The 18,838-nt window shown below is 47.2% G+C and overlaps 2 protein-coding genes across 2 annotated transcripts; both read left to right on the forward strand.

Moving 5' to 3' along the window:
- Nucleotides 1–11,131: 11,131 nt before the first annotated feature.
- On the forward strand, nucleotides 11,132–11,734 carry LOC101782834 (RING-H2 finger protein ATL43). Its single transcript, XM_004967016.1, has one exon. It carries the CDS (start codon nucleotides 11,132–11,134, stop codon nucleotides 11,732–11,734), a length of 603 nt encoding a protein of 200 aa, XP_004967073.1.
- A 5,769-nt stretch (nucleotides 11,735–17,503) lies between these two features.
- On the forward strand, nucleotides 17,504–18,091 carry LOC101783646 (NEP1-interacting protein-like 1). The gene has a single exon (XM_004967018.1). It carries the CDS (start codon nucleotides 17,504–17,506, stop codon nucleotides 18,089–18,091), a length of 588 nt encoding a protein of 195 aa, XP_004967075.1.
- Nucleotides 18,092–18,838: the final 747 nt, after the last annotated feature.

Raw genomic sequence — 18,838 nt, forward strand, 5'->3', positions numbered from 1 at the left:
AAATCTATCCTCCGTCAAGCAAAGGGCACAAGTTCATTCTGGTGGCCACTGATTATTTCACCAAATGGGTGGAGGTGATTCCGTTAAAGGCCGTAACATCGGCCGCTATGGTTGACTTTGTAAGGGACCATATCGTCTACCGTTTCGGCATTCCCCAGACTATCACGACCGATCAAGGAACGATGTTTACATCAAGAGAATTCGAGGAGTTCACGGCTGACATGGGAATCAAATTGTTAAACTCCTCTCCGTACTATGCCCAAGCTAATGGCCAGGCCGAATCTTCCAACAAAGGGATAATTAAGTTAATCAAGAGGAAGATAGAGGAACAGCCAAAAAAATGGCATTTTTGTCTGACCGAAGCCCTATGGGCATACAGGATGGCTTGCCACGGGGCCACCAAGCTGTCCCCTTATCAGTTGGTGTACGGTCATGAAGCGGTGCTACCATGGGAATTGAGGACGGGTTCGAGACGCACTTCGCTCCAGGATCAGTTGGCGGCCGATGACTACTCCTCACTCATGAAAAGGGAACTTGATGACTTGGCTGGCCAACGATTGAGAGCTTTGATAAATATTGAAGAAAACAAGAAGAAAGTGGCCAGATGGTATGATAAGAAGGTCAAAGTCAAGCAATTCTCTCCGAGAGACCTGGTATGGAAGTTAGTGTTGCCGATCGGGTCAAAAGATCCTAAATTCGGTAAGTGGTCCCCTACATGGGAAAGGGCCATATAAAATCGCAGATGTGCTCCAAGGAACGCTTATATTCTGGAAACGATCGAAGGGGAAGAGTTTACCAGGGCCTTGAACGGAAGATACTTGAAAAGGTATTACCCTAGTATATGGGTCGGGGCATAAGGATCAATCATGACAAACAAACACACAGCCGATACAAAAAGAATCGTCTAAAGAAAAAACATAATCGTCCAAATCGGCCGATATATTATTCGGTACTGACGATGGGTTACACGGCCGACACGGTACAAGTCGCCCTTAGAACAAAAAATAATTAACCACGCCTCTTCTTAAGCTCTCTCTCAACCCAACCTAGTTCTATCAGAATACGGATGTGCCGTTCTTCTATCTCTTTCATCGCGGCCTCCGCTTCAACTTGATGAGGGAAAGGATGACTCCGGTCCATTCCCGAACGTGATGTTCCTGCTGCTCCATCTTCAAGGATGATTTGATGAGGAAGCGTGTGACTTCTGTCGGCTTGACGGCGCCGGTGGTCGTTGCCGTCAAGAAAGTCCCAGATCCGTCGGATGTCAGCAGGGACATGCTCTTGGAGTTCGTCGCGATGGGCCCTGATTAAATCCTTGTCTTGTTGTGACAACGGTTCGTCGGAGTGCATGAGCCCGATGGCTAGTTCGAGCTCAGGACTTGTTGGAGGTATGCCCTAGAGGCAATCATAGAGATGATGATATTCCATTTGTATCCATGATTTGTATATTGTGTTCATTGACTATCCATTAAAGGCTACTTGAATTGATTCGCAATTATGTGAATTGTATGTGAAACTCTTTACTTGTATGGTTATTCTAAAGTTGTCCCTAGTCGGAGTTCATGTGAGGACACACACATGAATATTAGACTAGCACATGTATTAGTTGATGACTATGTTTCACAAGTCATGGACATGGAGATGTTGAACTAATAATGTGGACACATGTGGAGACATATGTTAGGACTGACCCAACATGAGAAGTAGTTCTCTCTTTAAACAACATATACGCTTTGTCCTTAGACCTGAGATTGTCGCATGTATTCTAGATGTGGATCGACCTACTTAGGGGCTATCAAACGCTACGTCGTAACAGGGTAGTTATAAAGGTAGCTTTCGGGTTTGTCAAGAAGCATGCTATGAGACATGGTCAATCAAGATGGGATTTGCCCCTCTCTGATTGAGAGTGATATCTCTGGGCCCCTCGAGTGATCGGATCCGAAAATGCATGGCCATGCTACGTACGGTTAAGAGTTAACCTACAAAGGGATTCCGAATCACAGGATCGAGAAAGAGCGGTCGGCTTGAAGCTAGACCAAATATCGTGAGGCAAAGGGAATAGCATGTATATTATGTTGTGATGGTTCATCTGATATGATCTTCGTATGCGTATAGGAGTTGGCACGTCTTGCTAGAGGCCGCTACCGACTATTGGGCCGAGTAGGAGTACTTGGGCCATGTCTATACGTATCCGAACCCATAGGGTCACACACTTAAGGGGCTGGAAGCCCAATTCGGATCTGATCCGAGTTGGATTAGGTTTAGGAGTACTAATGGGCCTCGGATCCAGAGGCCCATCAGGAACCTCTATAAATAGAGGGGTGGGGGCGCCCTAGGGTTGACACCTTTTTGGCTAAACACACTTGCCGCGCCTCCCACGCCCTCGCCTGTTGCAACTCGCGGATCTAGCAATCCGGCTTGCGACGCTTCCTCCCTGCACGTGTGGATACCTTGGAGGTGTTGCGCCTGCAGCACTTGGACGAGCCATCGACGAGCCGCCGACGAGCCACGACGAGCCGACGACGAGCCGCGGCACCGGAGGCGATCTTGCTGCACGTGGACGAGCTGCTGAGGAGCTGCTGGACGTGATCGACTACGTACAACTACGTGATCGTCTTCACTGCACCGACGCATATCTACATCTTCCGCACCAGTAGTGCGTCGAGTGGTAATCCCGTGATCCTTATACGGCAGTTCTTCCTGGTTATACGCGGTAAAAATTTTGATTTGCGCTAGTGTAGCCTACCTCGTATCCCAACAGGACTAAGGCGCCGCGGCTGGGAAAAGCAACAATATACATGTGGCCGCCGAAGATGTGATTCTCTTCAGAGGAATTAAACTGAGAAAGAGAATGAAGGCAAATCTTTTACCTGATTACCAGAGGAAAAGGTAGAGGATGAAGAAGACATGACTGAAAAGCGCGCCGACGAAAACAAGTCAGGGAAGATGAAGCTGAGCTAGACGGGTACTCTCAGAACGGGGACCTAGGCCGGCGTTTATAAGAAAAGAAGGCGTGGATGTTTGGTAAGACGCGTCCCATCGGAAGTAAAAAAAGGTAATAAATAAGGGGCGCCGCGAAGGACGGTCAAAGGAGATATTAATGTTCATACAAAGACTGCTAGTGCTTTTACAGGTCGCCTAGAAGGGCATTGATAGCCGCGATCGCTCGATGCCAGATCTGATCGGCGGAGTCCAGGACCCGTTGATCATCCTCTGCCGATCCAGGGACTTCTGACATATGGTGGTGGAGTTTTAGGGCTTCGTGAGCCAGGTGCTGCCTCTCCCATTTCAGATCGGCGATGACTGAAGGAAGTTCCTGAAGCCACTTCTCTTCGGCGGTTATTGCTTTGGTCACCTGCTCCATCTCCTTGGCAAGCTCTGTTCTTCGACGTTTGAGGCGATCTATCGTGCCGACAATTCCCGGGCGAGAGTCTTCTAGAAAGTGGATCCGTTGATGCACTTCTTGAGCTTGACGCTTGTACGTGTCTTCTTCTTCACGAGTCTTGGTCAACTTGGCGCGATCGGCCATATGACGCAGGGCCCTAAAGACCGGAATCCTCATTGACTCGATATACGCGGCCGGCGCCAAGGCTTCTTCCGCTTCTTCTGGTACTCGCCTGCTGATGTCACCAAAAAGTTGCCGAATCGGCGAGGCATCTTCTACTAATCGGCCAATGTCCTCTTGAAGAAGAGATCGGATGCTTGCAAGTTTGGCACGGACGTCATCAGGAACGGAGCTCAAAGTGACCTGACGAGAGGCGACTTCCTCATCATCGGAGAGTGTGATCGGGAATGAAAAAAGACTGTTGTTGGGGGTGTCCTATTCCTGGAAAATAGTAAATCAAAAAGAAAACAAATCAGCCGATGGTGATAGCAAATCGGCCGAGCAAGGGTGGGAAATCTCTTACCTCAAAACGGATTTCTTCAAACTGCGTTTGAGAGACCGTTACCCTCGATTCAGGGGCTGGTACCATTGGTTCGTCAGAAGAAGAAGACTCCACAATGATTGGCGCTTTGCTCGGGCCAGCTTCTCGAAAGATGACCAATGGTTGATTAGGCGGGGCGCTTAGCGTGCCGGTGACCTGTGTCAAAAGATTGAATAAGAGCATCATTCAAATACTAGGAGAATGGGTTGAAGGGTAGTATACCTCGGCAGATGGAAGCATTGGCATTTCGACGATCGATTGGGTTGCTGCCGATTGCTGTGGGTCCACGGAGGTAATTTGTGCAGTCTAATATAAGAGGAGTCAGTATAGAAATGGCAATCGGGAAGATCGGACAACAAGTTTACCTGCATGGCCTCCACCAGTAGTGATGCAGCAGCTGCCCCAACTTCCGTGACGACTTGATGTCTACTTCTCCAGCAGTTGGAAGGAGCGGTGCGACCGAAGTTTCTGTCGATGTAATCATAGGAGGATCGGCCGATTCTATACGAGCTCGTACTCGGCGACTGGTCTTCTTGACAACCTTCTTCTGCGATTGCTTCGCTTGACCGACAATAACGTCCATGGAAGGAGCATGATAGCCGATAAGGGGGAAGGTGGTATATGGATGATGGTCCTCTATCGGCCGACCGCTCCGGCTGCGTTTTGGGGGAACGCGGTTTTCGGACTGAGACAACAGCAAGAGTTAGTATATACGTTTAACAACATTAATAAGGAATGAAAATCGGCCAGGGAAGAATACCTCGGCATTCGGATCGATGTTGGTTGGATCCAGGAGGTTGCAGTATGTCGATGCAGAAGTGCAGAATAGAAACTATTTCCATTCGGCCCACCATAGCTTGAATGGTTGGACGGCGAAGGGGGCTACTATCCATGCATTCAGGTCTATAGTACTGGAGTCTGGGATCCGATCTCGCAGCCGATTATAGTCAAGACCCTTGGTGAGGTCATCTCTGAACTTTGCTCGGCCGGCGAAGTATGCCTGAATCGGCAATTGACCCATGCCGAATTGCCGTGCTGCAACGGAGGGGTTGTAAAACTCATACGTAGGAGCATCTTTCCCCGAGAAGAAGTTGGCCGGTAAGATTCCCGGTTTAATTAACTCGTCTGTGAGATCTTCGTCAAATCGGCCAGTAGTCGAGTCAAAGCAAGAAGGGAGCTCAAAGATTGGGTCATCTCTCCGATAAGGGAACCAGACGGTTGCGTCTTCACTAAAGCCGTTGTAAAAACACCGGAAGTATTCGGCCACCTTGGTAGCAGAGTACGAGCAACCGGAGAAGGCCGATGCCGCTTCGTCGAAGGATGTACATCGGCGTCGGACAGTGGGATTCTCTGCCGATTCAATGTTGGGGAACGTCATGTGCTCCACTCACTGCTGAGAAATCTTGCACATGTACAGGTTAAGCCACAAGTTAATAAACTACCAGGGTCCACCTGGGTTTCCAATCGGCTCCCCTTGGGACAATTTGACGCCGATTTGGTGAAGCGTGTGGTAGGCTGCTCCCAGTAGGTGCTTTCCAAGGGGAACGGAAGTCCCTATCGATAATGCCTCGGCCAGAGCTTGAGTATTGGTAGATGGACCAGCTGCTCTCCCACAGAAGAAGTGTTTCTCCAGCCACATCATCAGGAAGGCCATGTGCTCTCTGTTCTCAACAGATCCGGCCCTTTTGTTGCATCTGATGAAACCCTTCCATCCGCCGATTCCCCTTGTGTCCAACCGATGAGATGTTGTGGCTAAAAGGCGGAAAGGGGTGTCTGGGGAGGAAATGTCCAGGCCGGTCAGCAAGACTACATCGGCCAGAGTGGGGGTCATGGGTCCATGTCCAAAAAGGAATGCATTGAGAGCATCGGACCAAAAGTAAGAAGCTACCATCACTAATGGCTCATTCCGTTCCATTTGGGACAAGGATAGATCGATGCACTGGCCGATTTTGAGCTCGTCCCATTGGACCTTCTTAGAGGCGGCTATTCGCTGGTACCATTCACTCCAGCCGGGAGTTTCATTCGGCCATGACCTAAAAGTACCCGACCAATGATCTAGGTCCATAGTTGATTGCTTGAAAGGGATCCTATGGGTTTCCAAATTGATTAAGTCGGCTGGATCTAGGTTTCCCATGGGACCAAGGCAGATAAGGCCGGGGTTTTCTATGAGGCGAATGGTAATGTGATGTTTAACCGCCTAAAAAAGGAAAAGGGGGTGCGGGAGTAAGAAATAGATCTAAAGTAAATACATTACTGATGGGGAAAGTTTCGGTAATGACCTCCGGGATGAAGCTCCTCGTAATCGGCGGGATCGCCGGTGCAGCTACAGATGATGAAGCCGCCAATGGGATCTCGGTTGAAGCCCCAACTTTCACTAACGGAGTTCCTTCTCCCGTCGATGGAGCCGCCGCCGTTGCTACTGGAACCTCCGCCGGAGGCGCCATTTCCGGAGCTTCGGGCATTGGTGAAGTGCCTGAAGGTGCCGCCAATTGGAGAAGTAGGACTAAGGAAAGCGCTGGAGGGAGAAGAAAGCCTGTGCGCTGAAGAAGGAGGACGTGAGCTCGTAAGGGAAGTACGGGATGTGCTGATATTTAAAGGAGGTCTGAGAAGGGGTAAAAGGGGGATTTTTACCGCACCGGCGTTTCGAGTTTTTCGGGAGGAGTGGTTGTCGTGGGCGCCCGTTTCAAAAAGATTGCAATCCTCAGGTTGGAGACCGCGAAACGGAAGGATATTTTCATTGCGCCTGTTTCGGAAGGGAAGTTGAAAAGAATTTCGAAGTAAAGACTATGTTTTACTCCGAAACTGGGGGGCATGTGTTGACGCCAGATTTTGACACGAGTAAAATTAGCGTTAGGAGAGGAAGAAATTAGAAGATGCGGCGAGATACAAGGGCGACGATTGGAAATCGGTCGATTGGTGCTACAGTTAAGGATCAGTTGATTGGTGCTACAGTCGAGGATCGGCCGATTGATGCTACAGTCGAGGATCGGCCGATTGACCCTCGGAGTTCCGCCTCGCCCGACCTCTGAGGTTTGGGATCGGACGCGTCCGACCCTCCAAGGGAGGGTCTCCGCCTCGCCCGACCTTAGTTTCCAGGGTCGGAGTAGTCTGAGCCCTCGACATGTGGGTCCTAATCGGTTGTCCCTTGCCGATGAGGTGATCGGCCGATTAGGAGGCTGGAATAGTTGGGCCGTTGTGAGCCTAAAAAGGATTATGAAGATGAAGAGGGAATCAGCCCATGAAGCGCGTGATAATCGACCTAGTACGAATCGTACTTGTAAATATTCGTTTTCTGTTTAAATTTAGGGATAGAGTTCTAGTCAGATAAGAAGTCGCTTGTAACAGGCTATAAATAGCCACCTTTGTAGATCTGTAATCATCATCAACTCAATACAACAAACTACTATTTCCTCGTACTTACTTTCAAGCAGGCGACTTCGCCAATACTTTTCTTCTTTTTCACGAGTTCGTACGGGTTGGCAGGGCTGCATCAAATTGACCTCCGGCCGATCTTGTAAGTTCCGCTTATCGAGTAAATTCTAAGCTTTAACTTCGGGCGCATCGCTGTCGTTTCGTTTAGATTTATTCATCAGTTATCGATATTCACTAGAATTCTAGGTTTTACCTGTTGTTCTAGTTTTATCACCAGTTATCCAGCTAGGAATCGGCAATTTCGGCTTTTCTTGTACTTCATCATTTAATCTACTCATTTTACGCATAGCCGATTAGATCTGTTCCTAGTGTTGTTACTGTAGCGTTGTTTGGATTACTCCACCAGTTTTTCTTTATTAACGCTGCCCGGTAATCGACTGCTTCATAGCCGATTTCTTTATTACGGCAAATCGGCCGATTCGCTGATAAGCTTTCTCGAGATCGGAACCTTAGCCGATCGTAACCTTTGGGATCTGACACGTTTCTCTCCTTGCCAATCAACAGGTCAGATTGGCTGGCACGCCACGCGAACCACACCAGGGCGATCACCCGAACAGGAGCTAAGCAGATTCTCCCGGGTCGTGTGTCCGACGCTGGGAATTCGATCGGCCGATTTCTAGCGCCAACAGTACGTTTCAATGTGATCTACAACTTTCTCTTTATTTTTTTATTCGATGTCATTTAGATTTCAAAATAATGAATGAAATTTACACAATGCAAAGGTCAAAAGAAATGAAACTCTTCGTTGTTATCAGCAAATAAAGTATATGTGAGAAGGTAAAGAGCGATCATGCTAAATCGTGGGTTCAAAGCCAAAAAAACTTGCAATTGCATGCATGCACCAAAATCCTGGGTTAAAGGGGATTTTTTATGATATGTGATCCATGTTCATTTAGCACGGATAAGGTGTTTTGAAGTAGTGCTAGCACGTAGAGTGGTTTGGGGGTGAAGTTGAAAACAAGATTTATTATTTTGACAATCTAAATGAATTATTGTAATTAACCAGCTATTATTCTTAGGCGAATCAGTCCATGCATTCATCTCAGCTTAGGTTAGGACCATCCTAGCATAACCATATTTCAATATTAGTCAAAGTCCGGTAAGTGCAGCATAGGAACTTGTTGAAATTTGAATAACTAGATGCGCTCATTTCATCTGCTCCCTTTTTACCAAGGGCTAATTATTTTGAATAATTGGCAAATATATACTCTTTTTCCCCAACACACGAAGACTTGAAGTGTATCTTGCTGGCAAATATACATGTCATTACAGAGATTTCAACTTTCAAGATAGATTGAGGGAGTCGCAAAAAAACGCATTTAACCCCAAGTTATAGTGTGAGAAGTTGTGTTCCCTGGTTGTTTTAATGATAGGTGATAACAAGGAGACCACTCAACTATTCCCCCAATCAATGAAACTAATCCCGCCAACTTCAAAGATAATTAAATGAATAATTGGCAAGAGTCCCTAGAATGTCTTATATTTGGGACAATTTTTGAACCCATCGAAGCTTATAGGTAAGGTTAGAGAGAGTAGCTAAACAAATTATATAGTATCTTTCCACTTAATTATACATGTCAGTTACTCACTCCGTTCTGCAAAGAGTGTCCCTTTAGGTTTGTCCTAAGTCAAATTGTTCTAAGTTTGACCAAATTTACAATGAAAAGTATCAATATTTATAACACTAACTAGGTATTCTATGAAGATATATTTCATAACCAATCTAATGAATCTCTGTTGACATCAAAAGCATTGATATCTTTTTATATAAACTTGGTCAAACATAAGATGGTTAGGACAGAACTAAAGGGACACTCTTTGCAGGATGGAGGGAGTATATCATTCCTTTTCCATCAAGATCTAGGAGGTAGAGAGGAAGGAGTATACTCCATCCCTTCATCCCAAATTATTTATCACTTCAGCTTTTTTAAGTCAAACATCTCTAATTAACTTAGACTAAGCCTATATTTAAATAAATATGTAAATTACTATTATGAACACTATCATTATATATTTTATGGTGGGTTTATTGAAACTAGCTAATTTGATATTGTAGGTGTTGGTAATTTTTCCTATAAACTTGGTTAAAGTTAGATAAGTTTGATGCATGATGCTTTGACGCCTCATTGCTTCTTCCACTACTATACGAATCCCTATGAAGGCATCGAACCCACATGAACTTAGTTTCGTTCCTGCCTTCCTTGATTGCATCGATGCCACATGAACTAGATTGTTTTTCCTTCCAAGCACACACGTGTTGTGGATGAATATTCATCACAATTCCTGTATGCCTTATAGCAGGACTCTTTATAACAAAATGTGTACGAGTGACAGCTGCAAACGATAGAGAAGCAGATATATGGGTATTTTGGGTTATTTCTAATAATGTTAGTGATGCTAATTATAAGCATATATAGATTGAGGATTAACATGGTAATTTTCTAGCTCCTAAAGATTAACGTGGAGGCATCATTTGTTGGTAAGTGAATCCTCGTGGAGTAGAAGGAAGAACAACAAATTAGAGTTTGGATAAAATTAGGGCAGTTAGATAAAAGTGAAAGGCGTAAAATGTATTAGATTGATTTTGTGTTAATAGTGAATGCTTAATTGGTTGAACCTCTTTATATGTATAAAGAGTACCGAGGTCTTGCTTGCTTATAACAAGGTGTTTGAAATTGTTATAGCCCTATCTAAGTCCAAATTTAGAATCGGAACTCTATTTGGTTCTATTCCTAATTAGAGAAAAGATAGAGAAAGTTAGCGAAGTGCCCCACGAGGCACATATGCACTAAAGCCTGACCAACCAAGATCTCGATTCTAACTCAACTCAAAAAATTTACCATGATGGGTAAGGCTTGTCTTGCGTTATATATTGTGCCTCCCAACTAAACTTAGACCATGTTTGTTTCGTGAGGAGATTATATAATTCAGCTTATGTGCTAGATTATATAATTTAGATTAACATAAGCTGGATAGAAATAAGTCGTGGAGGTGTTGGAACCAAGATTATTGGAGGTCTAGATTACTGTTTTGGAATATTTATTCAATAAAATATCCTTATAGTATGCCTGATTGTAATGGCATTTAAAGGTAATTTTGTTGAAGCGTTATGGGTACTTTGGTGAATAATTTGAAATGATCCGAAGCATACCTTGAGTAGCTTATGGAATTATGATAATACGAGAGTATATATAATATATAGTTTATATTATAATTCGTTGTGTTTGTTGTCCACGTAAGATTATATATGCTATATTATATATATAATCTACGGGCTAAATAATCTGAAACAAACTAGCCCTTAATATATACTTAGCCAATCATTTCTATGAACTTTCTCGTACTATATCGTAAGTACCACGAAGTACCGTACCATGTCAGTAAGATGCAGCATCACATCCACATGCATTGTTGCGCAATAGGTATCATTACCACTTCATTGTCAAAATAATATAATACACGTCGCCGCCCGGTTGCTGTCACGCATAGACAACTGAAACTGCGCCAATAATCCTATAATAATCTGTCCTTCTCGTCTGCTAAATAAATGGGCATCGGGAAAAGATTAGGCAATTCACCTCGCAATTACCCCATCCGGCCTCAAAATAATCGGCTTTCAGGTACGTAGCTGCTGCCGACGCTACGCCTACGTACAATTCGATGATCAAGTACACAAGCAAGTAGCTCGATCAAAACTGGCACTTGCTCGCAGTAGTATATAACCACCACCGAAATGACAGCTCCAAACGATCGGCTGGTTTGAAGCTACGGCCATGTCTTTACCCCTCCCGCCAGGCTTCAACCTTCCACCAATTGCGCTGCCCCTGCCGCCGCCGCCGCCGCCGCCGCCGAGTAACAACAACAACTCCGTGATCGCAGCCCTCACCATCGCCTTCGGGATCTTCGTGTTCGTGATCTTCTGCGGGTGCATCCTGTCCCGCAAAAATCGTGATGGTGACGAGGCCGAGGCCACCGAGGCGGCTGCAGACCTCGCCGCGCCGCCGTGGGCAACACCGTCGTCAGTACCAGTACCACCGGAGCCGTGGGAGAACGACGAGCAGCATCTGCGGCGCCCGCGCAGCGGCGGCGGCGAGGGACGCCCGCGTCGCGTCAGCCCGGCGGCGGGCCTCCCGTCGTTCACGTACAGCCGGTCGGTGACGCACAACGTGACGGGCGGCGGCGGCGAGGAGGCGGCAACGTGCTCCGTGTGCCTCGGCGCGTTCCAGACGGGGGAGACGGTGCGGCTGCTGCCGGTGTGCCTGCACCTGTACCACGTCGAGTGCATCGATCCGTGGCTGGACGCGCACTCGACGTGCCCCGTCTGCCGTTCCGGCACCGATCCGGCGACGGACGGCCGCCTACATCTGCCGGTATAGGCGTGCTCGGCTCGGAGCGTGCATGGTTATTATTTTTATTTTTTTTGCAGAGAAAGGTGGGGGTTTTGTACCAGAAAGAGTGGATTTGAAGGTGTATGTTTTCCGCTGTTTTTTTTTCTATCTGACCATGCTCTCAGATTGATGTAGCTTTATTTGTCTAGAAAACTAACCGAGGGATTAATTATTCTGTCTCGTCTGTTAGCTACTTGTCAATGTTGTGATTATATAACTTTGGGAGACAATTAGAGATGCTCGAAGTTTGTCTAAGTTTGTACATGTATGTTGTTCGGTTTTAATTTATTTTACACAATTATGTTTCTAAGATTCTTTTATGTGGCATAAACCCTTCCTGTACGAGGAAAAGGGAAAGAACATCTTTACAAAAGAAGTGCAATGCAGATGCATGTGAAGCATGTTTTCTTCTTACTAACTCCTCTAAGAATGCATCCTTCATTCTCGGATAATGCTAAAATGTTGTAGCTTTCTTGCGGGGCTAGTTTCCTTACAACTTACTAGAATACTAATTCTTTTTGCTCCCCAGTCCCCATCTAACATTTTGATTTAGCTTGATAATGTGTGGCAAATATTGCAACTAGAATTCCCGATCGAGCATCAAAACTACAGCATTCTGATCTAGCTAGGTAATGTGGGATTATTCGACTCTAGTCAGTTCTGATAGATGGCCGATTGTGTGTGCAACTACTATTGAAGTCCTCGGAAGAGAGAATGGCGAGATCATCTTTAATATACGAATACCGGTCAGGGAATCGGGCGTTCCTCGAGCCTTTATTTAGCCACGTCATCCTCATTTTTCCACCGTCTGATACCGAGCAAGTTGTCCATCCATCCGTCAGTCTAGGCCCTCTACCACTAGCATTTCGAGAGCCTTCGTGCCACCTTCCCGAGTTTCCCGTCCCTGTCGTTCCCGCAGGGTCACCCACGGGCCGCCTACCGAGAAGAACGGATCCGGCGCCGTCGCTAGCCGCGCCGTGCCCGACGCCCCGGGCGGCATGTGGTTCTCGCTTTTACTTTCACCAGGCAGCTGGGAAGGCGCTCCGGGTGCAGGACCACCAGTCCACCACGCCGCCCATGCTGTACGCTGCCACCGCCGCCTTCGCAGTCCAGCGCGGGCGCGTCAGGGCCCGCCGGGCGCAATTTGCTGGGCATGGGCGAGCTGCTGCGCAAGAATCGCGAGTGGCCTTGCGAGTTCACGCCAGACGGGAGCATGGCTCTGATGCAGGTCCCTATCTCTCGAAGCTACCTCTCCGGCCTCTCCGCCGCCACCTCCATTGCCGCCCGCCTGCCTTCTGCACTCCTCTCACCCACGCTGCTCCCAGAGACCAGATTTGGGCATGGGCGCCAGCCGACGATATTACCGACTAAGTTATTAATGTGTCCAAAAATCACTACATCACTTCAGCTCAAGTGCATGGAACGCCCCTCTGATTATGTGCGTCATGCTATGTACACTACAGTAGTAGAAGAGCATCGTGTGCTGGCCATGCAGGCGGGTGCCAATCCCATGGAAGACGACGGAGCACCGTGTGCTGTTGATGGCAGCGCCGGCGGCATCAGAGCGGATGGCGAGGAGGGTGGTGGAGCGTGCAGAGGTAAGCTATAGGTGGTCGGCCGCAGCGTCGGCGGTGGCTATAGCGCGCGGGTGGCAGAGGTCGCCGTGCCTGACGGTGACTACGGCGCTGGCCAAGGTGGACGAGGCGGCGCTGCGTCGTGCGAGAGAGCAGTGGTGCGATTTATACGTTTGGTAGAGCTTCGGCTTCTCATAAAACGGCTTCGGCTTCGGCTTCTTCGGTGGAGTGGCTTTTTTAGTGAAACTGAAGCCGTTTTGCAAAACATTTGGTAAAACGGCTTCTCAATGGCAATATATGTAATTTTATGATCACTTAATGCTTGGAGAGGGAGGAGAAGTCGGTGAAGCCACTTTTTTCGGCTTCTCCTCTCTAGTGTAAGCCGTTTTGCGGCTTCTCCCTAGCTTTGGTGGTGAAGCCGTTTTGAAATTGACCCTTTGGTAAGGCTTCACCAAAAGCCGGTGGAGAAGCACTTTGAGAAGCCCTACCAAACGGGGCCTTATTGTCCTCTCACCCTGTCACCCACCCCGCTGCGGGAAACACGACGAAGACTCGCGAAGCAGAGAACCCGCTCTGACCCATTCACCCATGCCTCCGACGGCCCGATCAACCAATGCATAGCAAATGTACGGTTCGGAGTAGCAGGCGATGTGGCGCAATGACCGTCCGTATGTAACTGACCAAGATTCGTCTTTTAAAGATTTGTTGCATACTTGCGTGTATCTCTCTTCACATCTAATATTCAGAATCGTATGTAAATTCACAAAATCAGGGTTGACCTATGCAGAAATAAAAGGGTAACAGTTTTGCAGTTTCTCATCATAGTATTTTGCGTATGTTACAATCATTTAAAACAAATCTGAAATGGAGTTCACAATTCATGTAAAGGGTTCCAAAACAAATTAGCAAAATAAGATGGTGTGGTATTGGAGGTCTAGCACTGTATCAAGATCATAATCTTTAAAGAAACAATGAGATACAAATACAATTACAATGGTAATTTGCATAACATAGGCCAGAAAATAAAAGCAATGTACATTTACTAAGACAAACAAAGTGTGTGTGTTAATTAGATATAAAGTTGTGTATTTTACTTTTTTCAACTGCTAATATGATGCGGACAAGCGAATTTGTAACACCGGACCTATCCAAAATGCTAAAAACTACCTCCAACACGTTAACACTAGCCAAATATCCTAGGATGCACGGCAAAGCCGCGCACAGTTTCTAGTGGACATTAAAATATATCATAACATTAGGACCCACTCTGCGGAAATGGTTCTTGCACAAACGCTTCTCTGCTCTGACAAATACTTCAATCAGGAGTCGAATACTACCGACAAAGATGTCAGAAACAGCCACCGTTTCTGCATCCCAGACATGAGATATGTAAAATTGTAAACTGATAGTGTCACAATTACAGGGCTTCAGTAACAGTAAAGCTAGACATACCAATTGAAACAAATGGATTTCAATCTTCGACAAGGTCATAACCGAAGACTACCAAACAAAGGGAATCCATACGAGCAACACACTGTTTCACAAGCAAGGCATTCCCTGAATCGCTAGCTTAAGAATCAGCTAACCATTAGGTTCATCACAATCAAATTATGATAATAATCAAACACAACCACATGATGTGAATGTAATCAAAATTAGATGTAAAGTGTGATTACCAGAAACACCTTCGTAGATCATAGTCGTCTTTATAATCCATGCCACTTTGACTTTTTATCACGTATAGACATAGTCAATCACTACCGGAAACAGAAAGTTCGCCGAGTGCCTGGGGCACTCGGCGAAACGTTTGCCGAGTGTAACACTCGGTAAACGGCACACGGTAAATTTTGACTCGGCAAAGTTAAGTTTGCCGAGTGTTTTCTGTCGTACACACGGCGAAGCTTTCGCCGAGTGACAAGAAAACACTCGGCAGACATATTTTTCGAAAAAAATAAAAAAACGGCACGCCGACACCGTCGGCCGCACCACCAGCACCGCCGCCACCATCCACACCGCCGCCAGCCACCGCCACTTCCTCCCGCCGCCACGCCATGAACCCCGCCGCTGCCAGCACCGGCTCGCCGCCACCACGCCCCCGCGCCAGCCACCACCACACGCCGCTGCTTTGCTCTAGCCAGGCACCGCCGGAGCCTCGACCGTGCCGCCGATGGAGCCCTGGTGGTGGTGTAGGAGGCCGCCGCCGCTCCCGGACAGTTCCGCGGCGTCCCTCGGTGGGCTCCCCGGACGGTCGAGACGGACTCCGCCGGATCCGGGGAGGGGCGCCGCCGGTGACGGAGGGGAGGGGTGGGGAAGCAGATTCGGGGGAGGGGCTCTGCGGGGAAGCAGATCCGGAGGCCGGGCGTCGGGCGGCGGGGCGGGGGACGCCGGGCGCCGGGCGGCGGCAAGAGGAGCCGAGCACCGGGCGGCGGCGGGGGGCACCGGGCGGCAGGCAGCGGCGGGAGGAGCCGGGCGTCGGGCGGCGGCGGCGGCGGGCGGCGGGTGGTAGTGGCGGCAGGGAGAGAGGAAGATCGAGGTGGGGGACGGGTGGGGTGTGGACGGGTGGGAAGGAGATCGGGTGGGTGCGTGCGGTGCCGGCCGGGGATAAGTACTATGCGCGGTTGGGAAAAAAAGAAGTCGCTGAGTGTCTGATGTGGACACTCGGTAAAGGGTTTCTTTGCCGAGGGTTTTTAAAAAATATCCAACAGTTTCAAAAAAATACCAAATTTTCACACGAAACAATATATGTTCTCTACTGACTATACAAAAAGGTTTGTAATCAAATTGAACTCGACCATCACTTCGACTCTAAATTTTATCGAATCCTTCTCAAAGTTACTATTCTTCTTCTGAGATGCTTCGGTTTGTAATCATCGTACATGATAAAATGTGCAAAACCTTCTCAATTTTTTTCCACAGCCTCCACTTATTATATCATCACATCATGACAAATCTCATAATTTTCAAACTTTGCTTGTTTTTTTTACAATTTAAAAATACTACCGCCACACGTTCATTGTCGTGTTTCCTGAACAAGATGTTCGAAATTTGTTTTCATTTCATGGGTCAGGTCTCAAATTGAGCCAAATAACATGAATATCATTTTTCTACTCATTTTGTTCCATAATTTGAATCACTTGCAGTTTAAATTTGACTTATACCAAAAATTTTCTTGAAATGCAATTAATTAAATAAATATAGCAAATAAATCCAAAAATATACCAAATTTTAACATGGAGTACCACATGTTGTATGTGGGAAGTAGAAAAAATTTCAAGGTGAAAGGAGAAAAAAAATATTTTTTTGCCGAGTGTCAAAAAAAACACTCGGCAAACCCCCCTCTTTGCCGAGTGTTTTTTTGACACTCGGCAAAGAGGGGGGTTTGCCGAGTGTATTTTTTGTGACACTCAGCAAAGTCCTGATTTGCCGAGTGTTTTTTCTTTACCGAGTATTTTTAGCTTGGCACTCGATAAAGAGCCTGTTTACCGAGTGTTCGAAAAAAAATGCTCGGCAAAGAAAAAACACTCGGCAATTTTTATCTTTCGCGTAGTGATAATGCTTAGTGTAAAACATCTACCCTACTTTCTGTCCTAATATTTTCCATATCAGCACTTATAATAATATTGCAAGATAAAAAAACTACTCCAACTATATTGGTTTCGTTACATCATCAGCGATATTTTGATTGATTGACACGCACCACCACTATCCGTTCGGCAGAGTCGACCAACCATATTCTCCTTTGTTGTACGCGAACCAATTATTTAAATTATACGCCTGCATAAACCAGCGTTCCACTATCGATAACTGATAAACTGAATGACACCAATGATGCAAGCTTTTTCTTTTCTCTACATGATATAACCTGAATCACAAGTTCACGATGAGACGAAGATCCCGACAACGTTAGCGTTCCGTGGCCGGCCGGGGTGCTATCACGTGTAGTAAACAAATGAAACCGCACCAATAATCCTTCTTCTTCCTCTACTAGACGCGCATTTGGCAATGATTCAGAAGTTAACCATTTGGCCTCGATCAGACTCGGAATTATTGGCTTCCAGGTTGCTGAGCTTTCGATCACATTACTGCACATCAGCTTGCTATAAAGCTGAGCTCGTAGCATAAAGCCATGCACCAAATAAGAGCTAGCAATAATCAACTGGTTTGCAGCTGCAGTGCTGCACCCATGTCCATCCCTTTCCCTTGGGTGCCAACGCCAGGCATCATCTTTCCTCCACCTCCGCCGCATCCACCTCCCCCACCGTGGAGTCCACCGCCATCGCCAACGCCGAAATCTGCGGGCGGAGCCATCGCAGGTATCAGCATCGCCGTCGGGATCATGTTGTTCCTGGTCTCCTGCATATGCTCCCTCACCCGAGGGCAACGCCAGAATGGCGCCGATGCAGTGGCCGATGCTGCCACGGAATCTGCCGCCCTGGGCTCACGACTGCGGACGGCGGCGCCAGATCAGCCGCGCGGCGCCGCACTGCCCGATGGCGAGCCGCGGCGCGCCGGCCCGGCGGTGGACCTCCCGTCGTTCACGTATAACCGGTCGGTGAAGCACAACGTGACGGGAAGCGGCGACGAGGCGGCAACGTGCTCGGTGTGCCTCGCCGCGTTCCGGGTCGGGGAGACGGTGCGGCTGCTGCCGGTGTGCCTGCACCTGTACCACGTCGAGTGCATCGACCCGTGGCTGGACGCGCACTCCTCGTGCCCGATCTGCCGGACAGGGACAGACCCCGCCATGGACGGGGGCCTGCTGCCGCCGGTTTAGGGGTGCTCGCCTTCGTGCTTGGGGCCGTGCATGCTTTTGCGTCCGTAGAGGTATATTTTGTTATTTTTGAACACATACGTAGCAATTGCACTGTAACTTTCAGCGATTATTTTTCTCACCATAAATTGTCACAAAAGGACTACTCTGCTTTTCCCATCTTTCGATACAAGGACTTCTCAGTTGTCGTCCCAAAGTCTGTTCATCCAAAGACAAAAACGTACTGCTAACATGCCCACCAATTTTTTAGGAAATCAATTGAATTTGTCACTTTTACATCGTCTCCATCAAGACTCCACTCTGCTGTGTCTTCGACAGCAGCCTGGCAAGGCGTCTGTGGCATCAAAGGCACTGGCCCAAAGAACGGTGGAAGGTGAGGGTATATGTGTGTTATTCAAGTTCAAATTTGTGAATGACCATGAAAATGGACTGAATTTTTAAGAGGGCCCACATTTCAAATTATTTTCACTCCTTGACTGAAGCCTTTCTTATGTGATGTGTAATTTAGGTGGTGTTCCCCGCCGATTTTCTGTTACTGTTCTTTAATATAGTAGGCTGTTCCCTCTGACTGCCCTTTCTTTTTATGTGAAAAGGGACTTTCTTAATATAGTGGTTATGCAAGTTTCTACAAGACAGTAACTTTCATCAGGTTTAACACAGACTATTTTGATTCAATTGCATAAGCAAATCCTAGAACTATATATGTGTTTGAGTTAGTTTCTCACGTTGTCGTATATACATCTATAGGCC

This window comes from Setaria italica, chromosome IV (assembly GCF_000263155.2).
Source record: "Setaria italica strain Yugu1 chromosome IV, Setaria_italica_v2.0, whole genome shotgun sequence".
Taxonomy (NCBI): domain Eukaryota; kingdom Viridiplantae; phylum Streptophyta; class Magnoliopsida; order Poales; family Poaceae; genus Setaria; species Setaria italica.

What these genes read in the sequence shown, in the direction of transcription:
- LOC101782834 (XM_004967016.1), top strand. Translation starts at nt 11,132, where the DNA reads ATGTCTTTACCCCTCCCGCCAGGCTTCAACCTTCCACCAATTGCGCTG.
- LOC101783646 (XM_004967018.1), top strand. Translation starts at nt 17,504, where the DNA reads ATGTCCATCCCTTTCCCTTGGGTGCCAACGCCAGGCATCATCTTTCCT.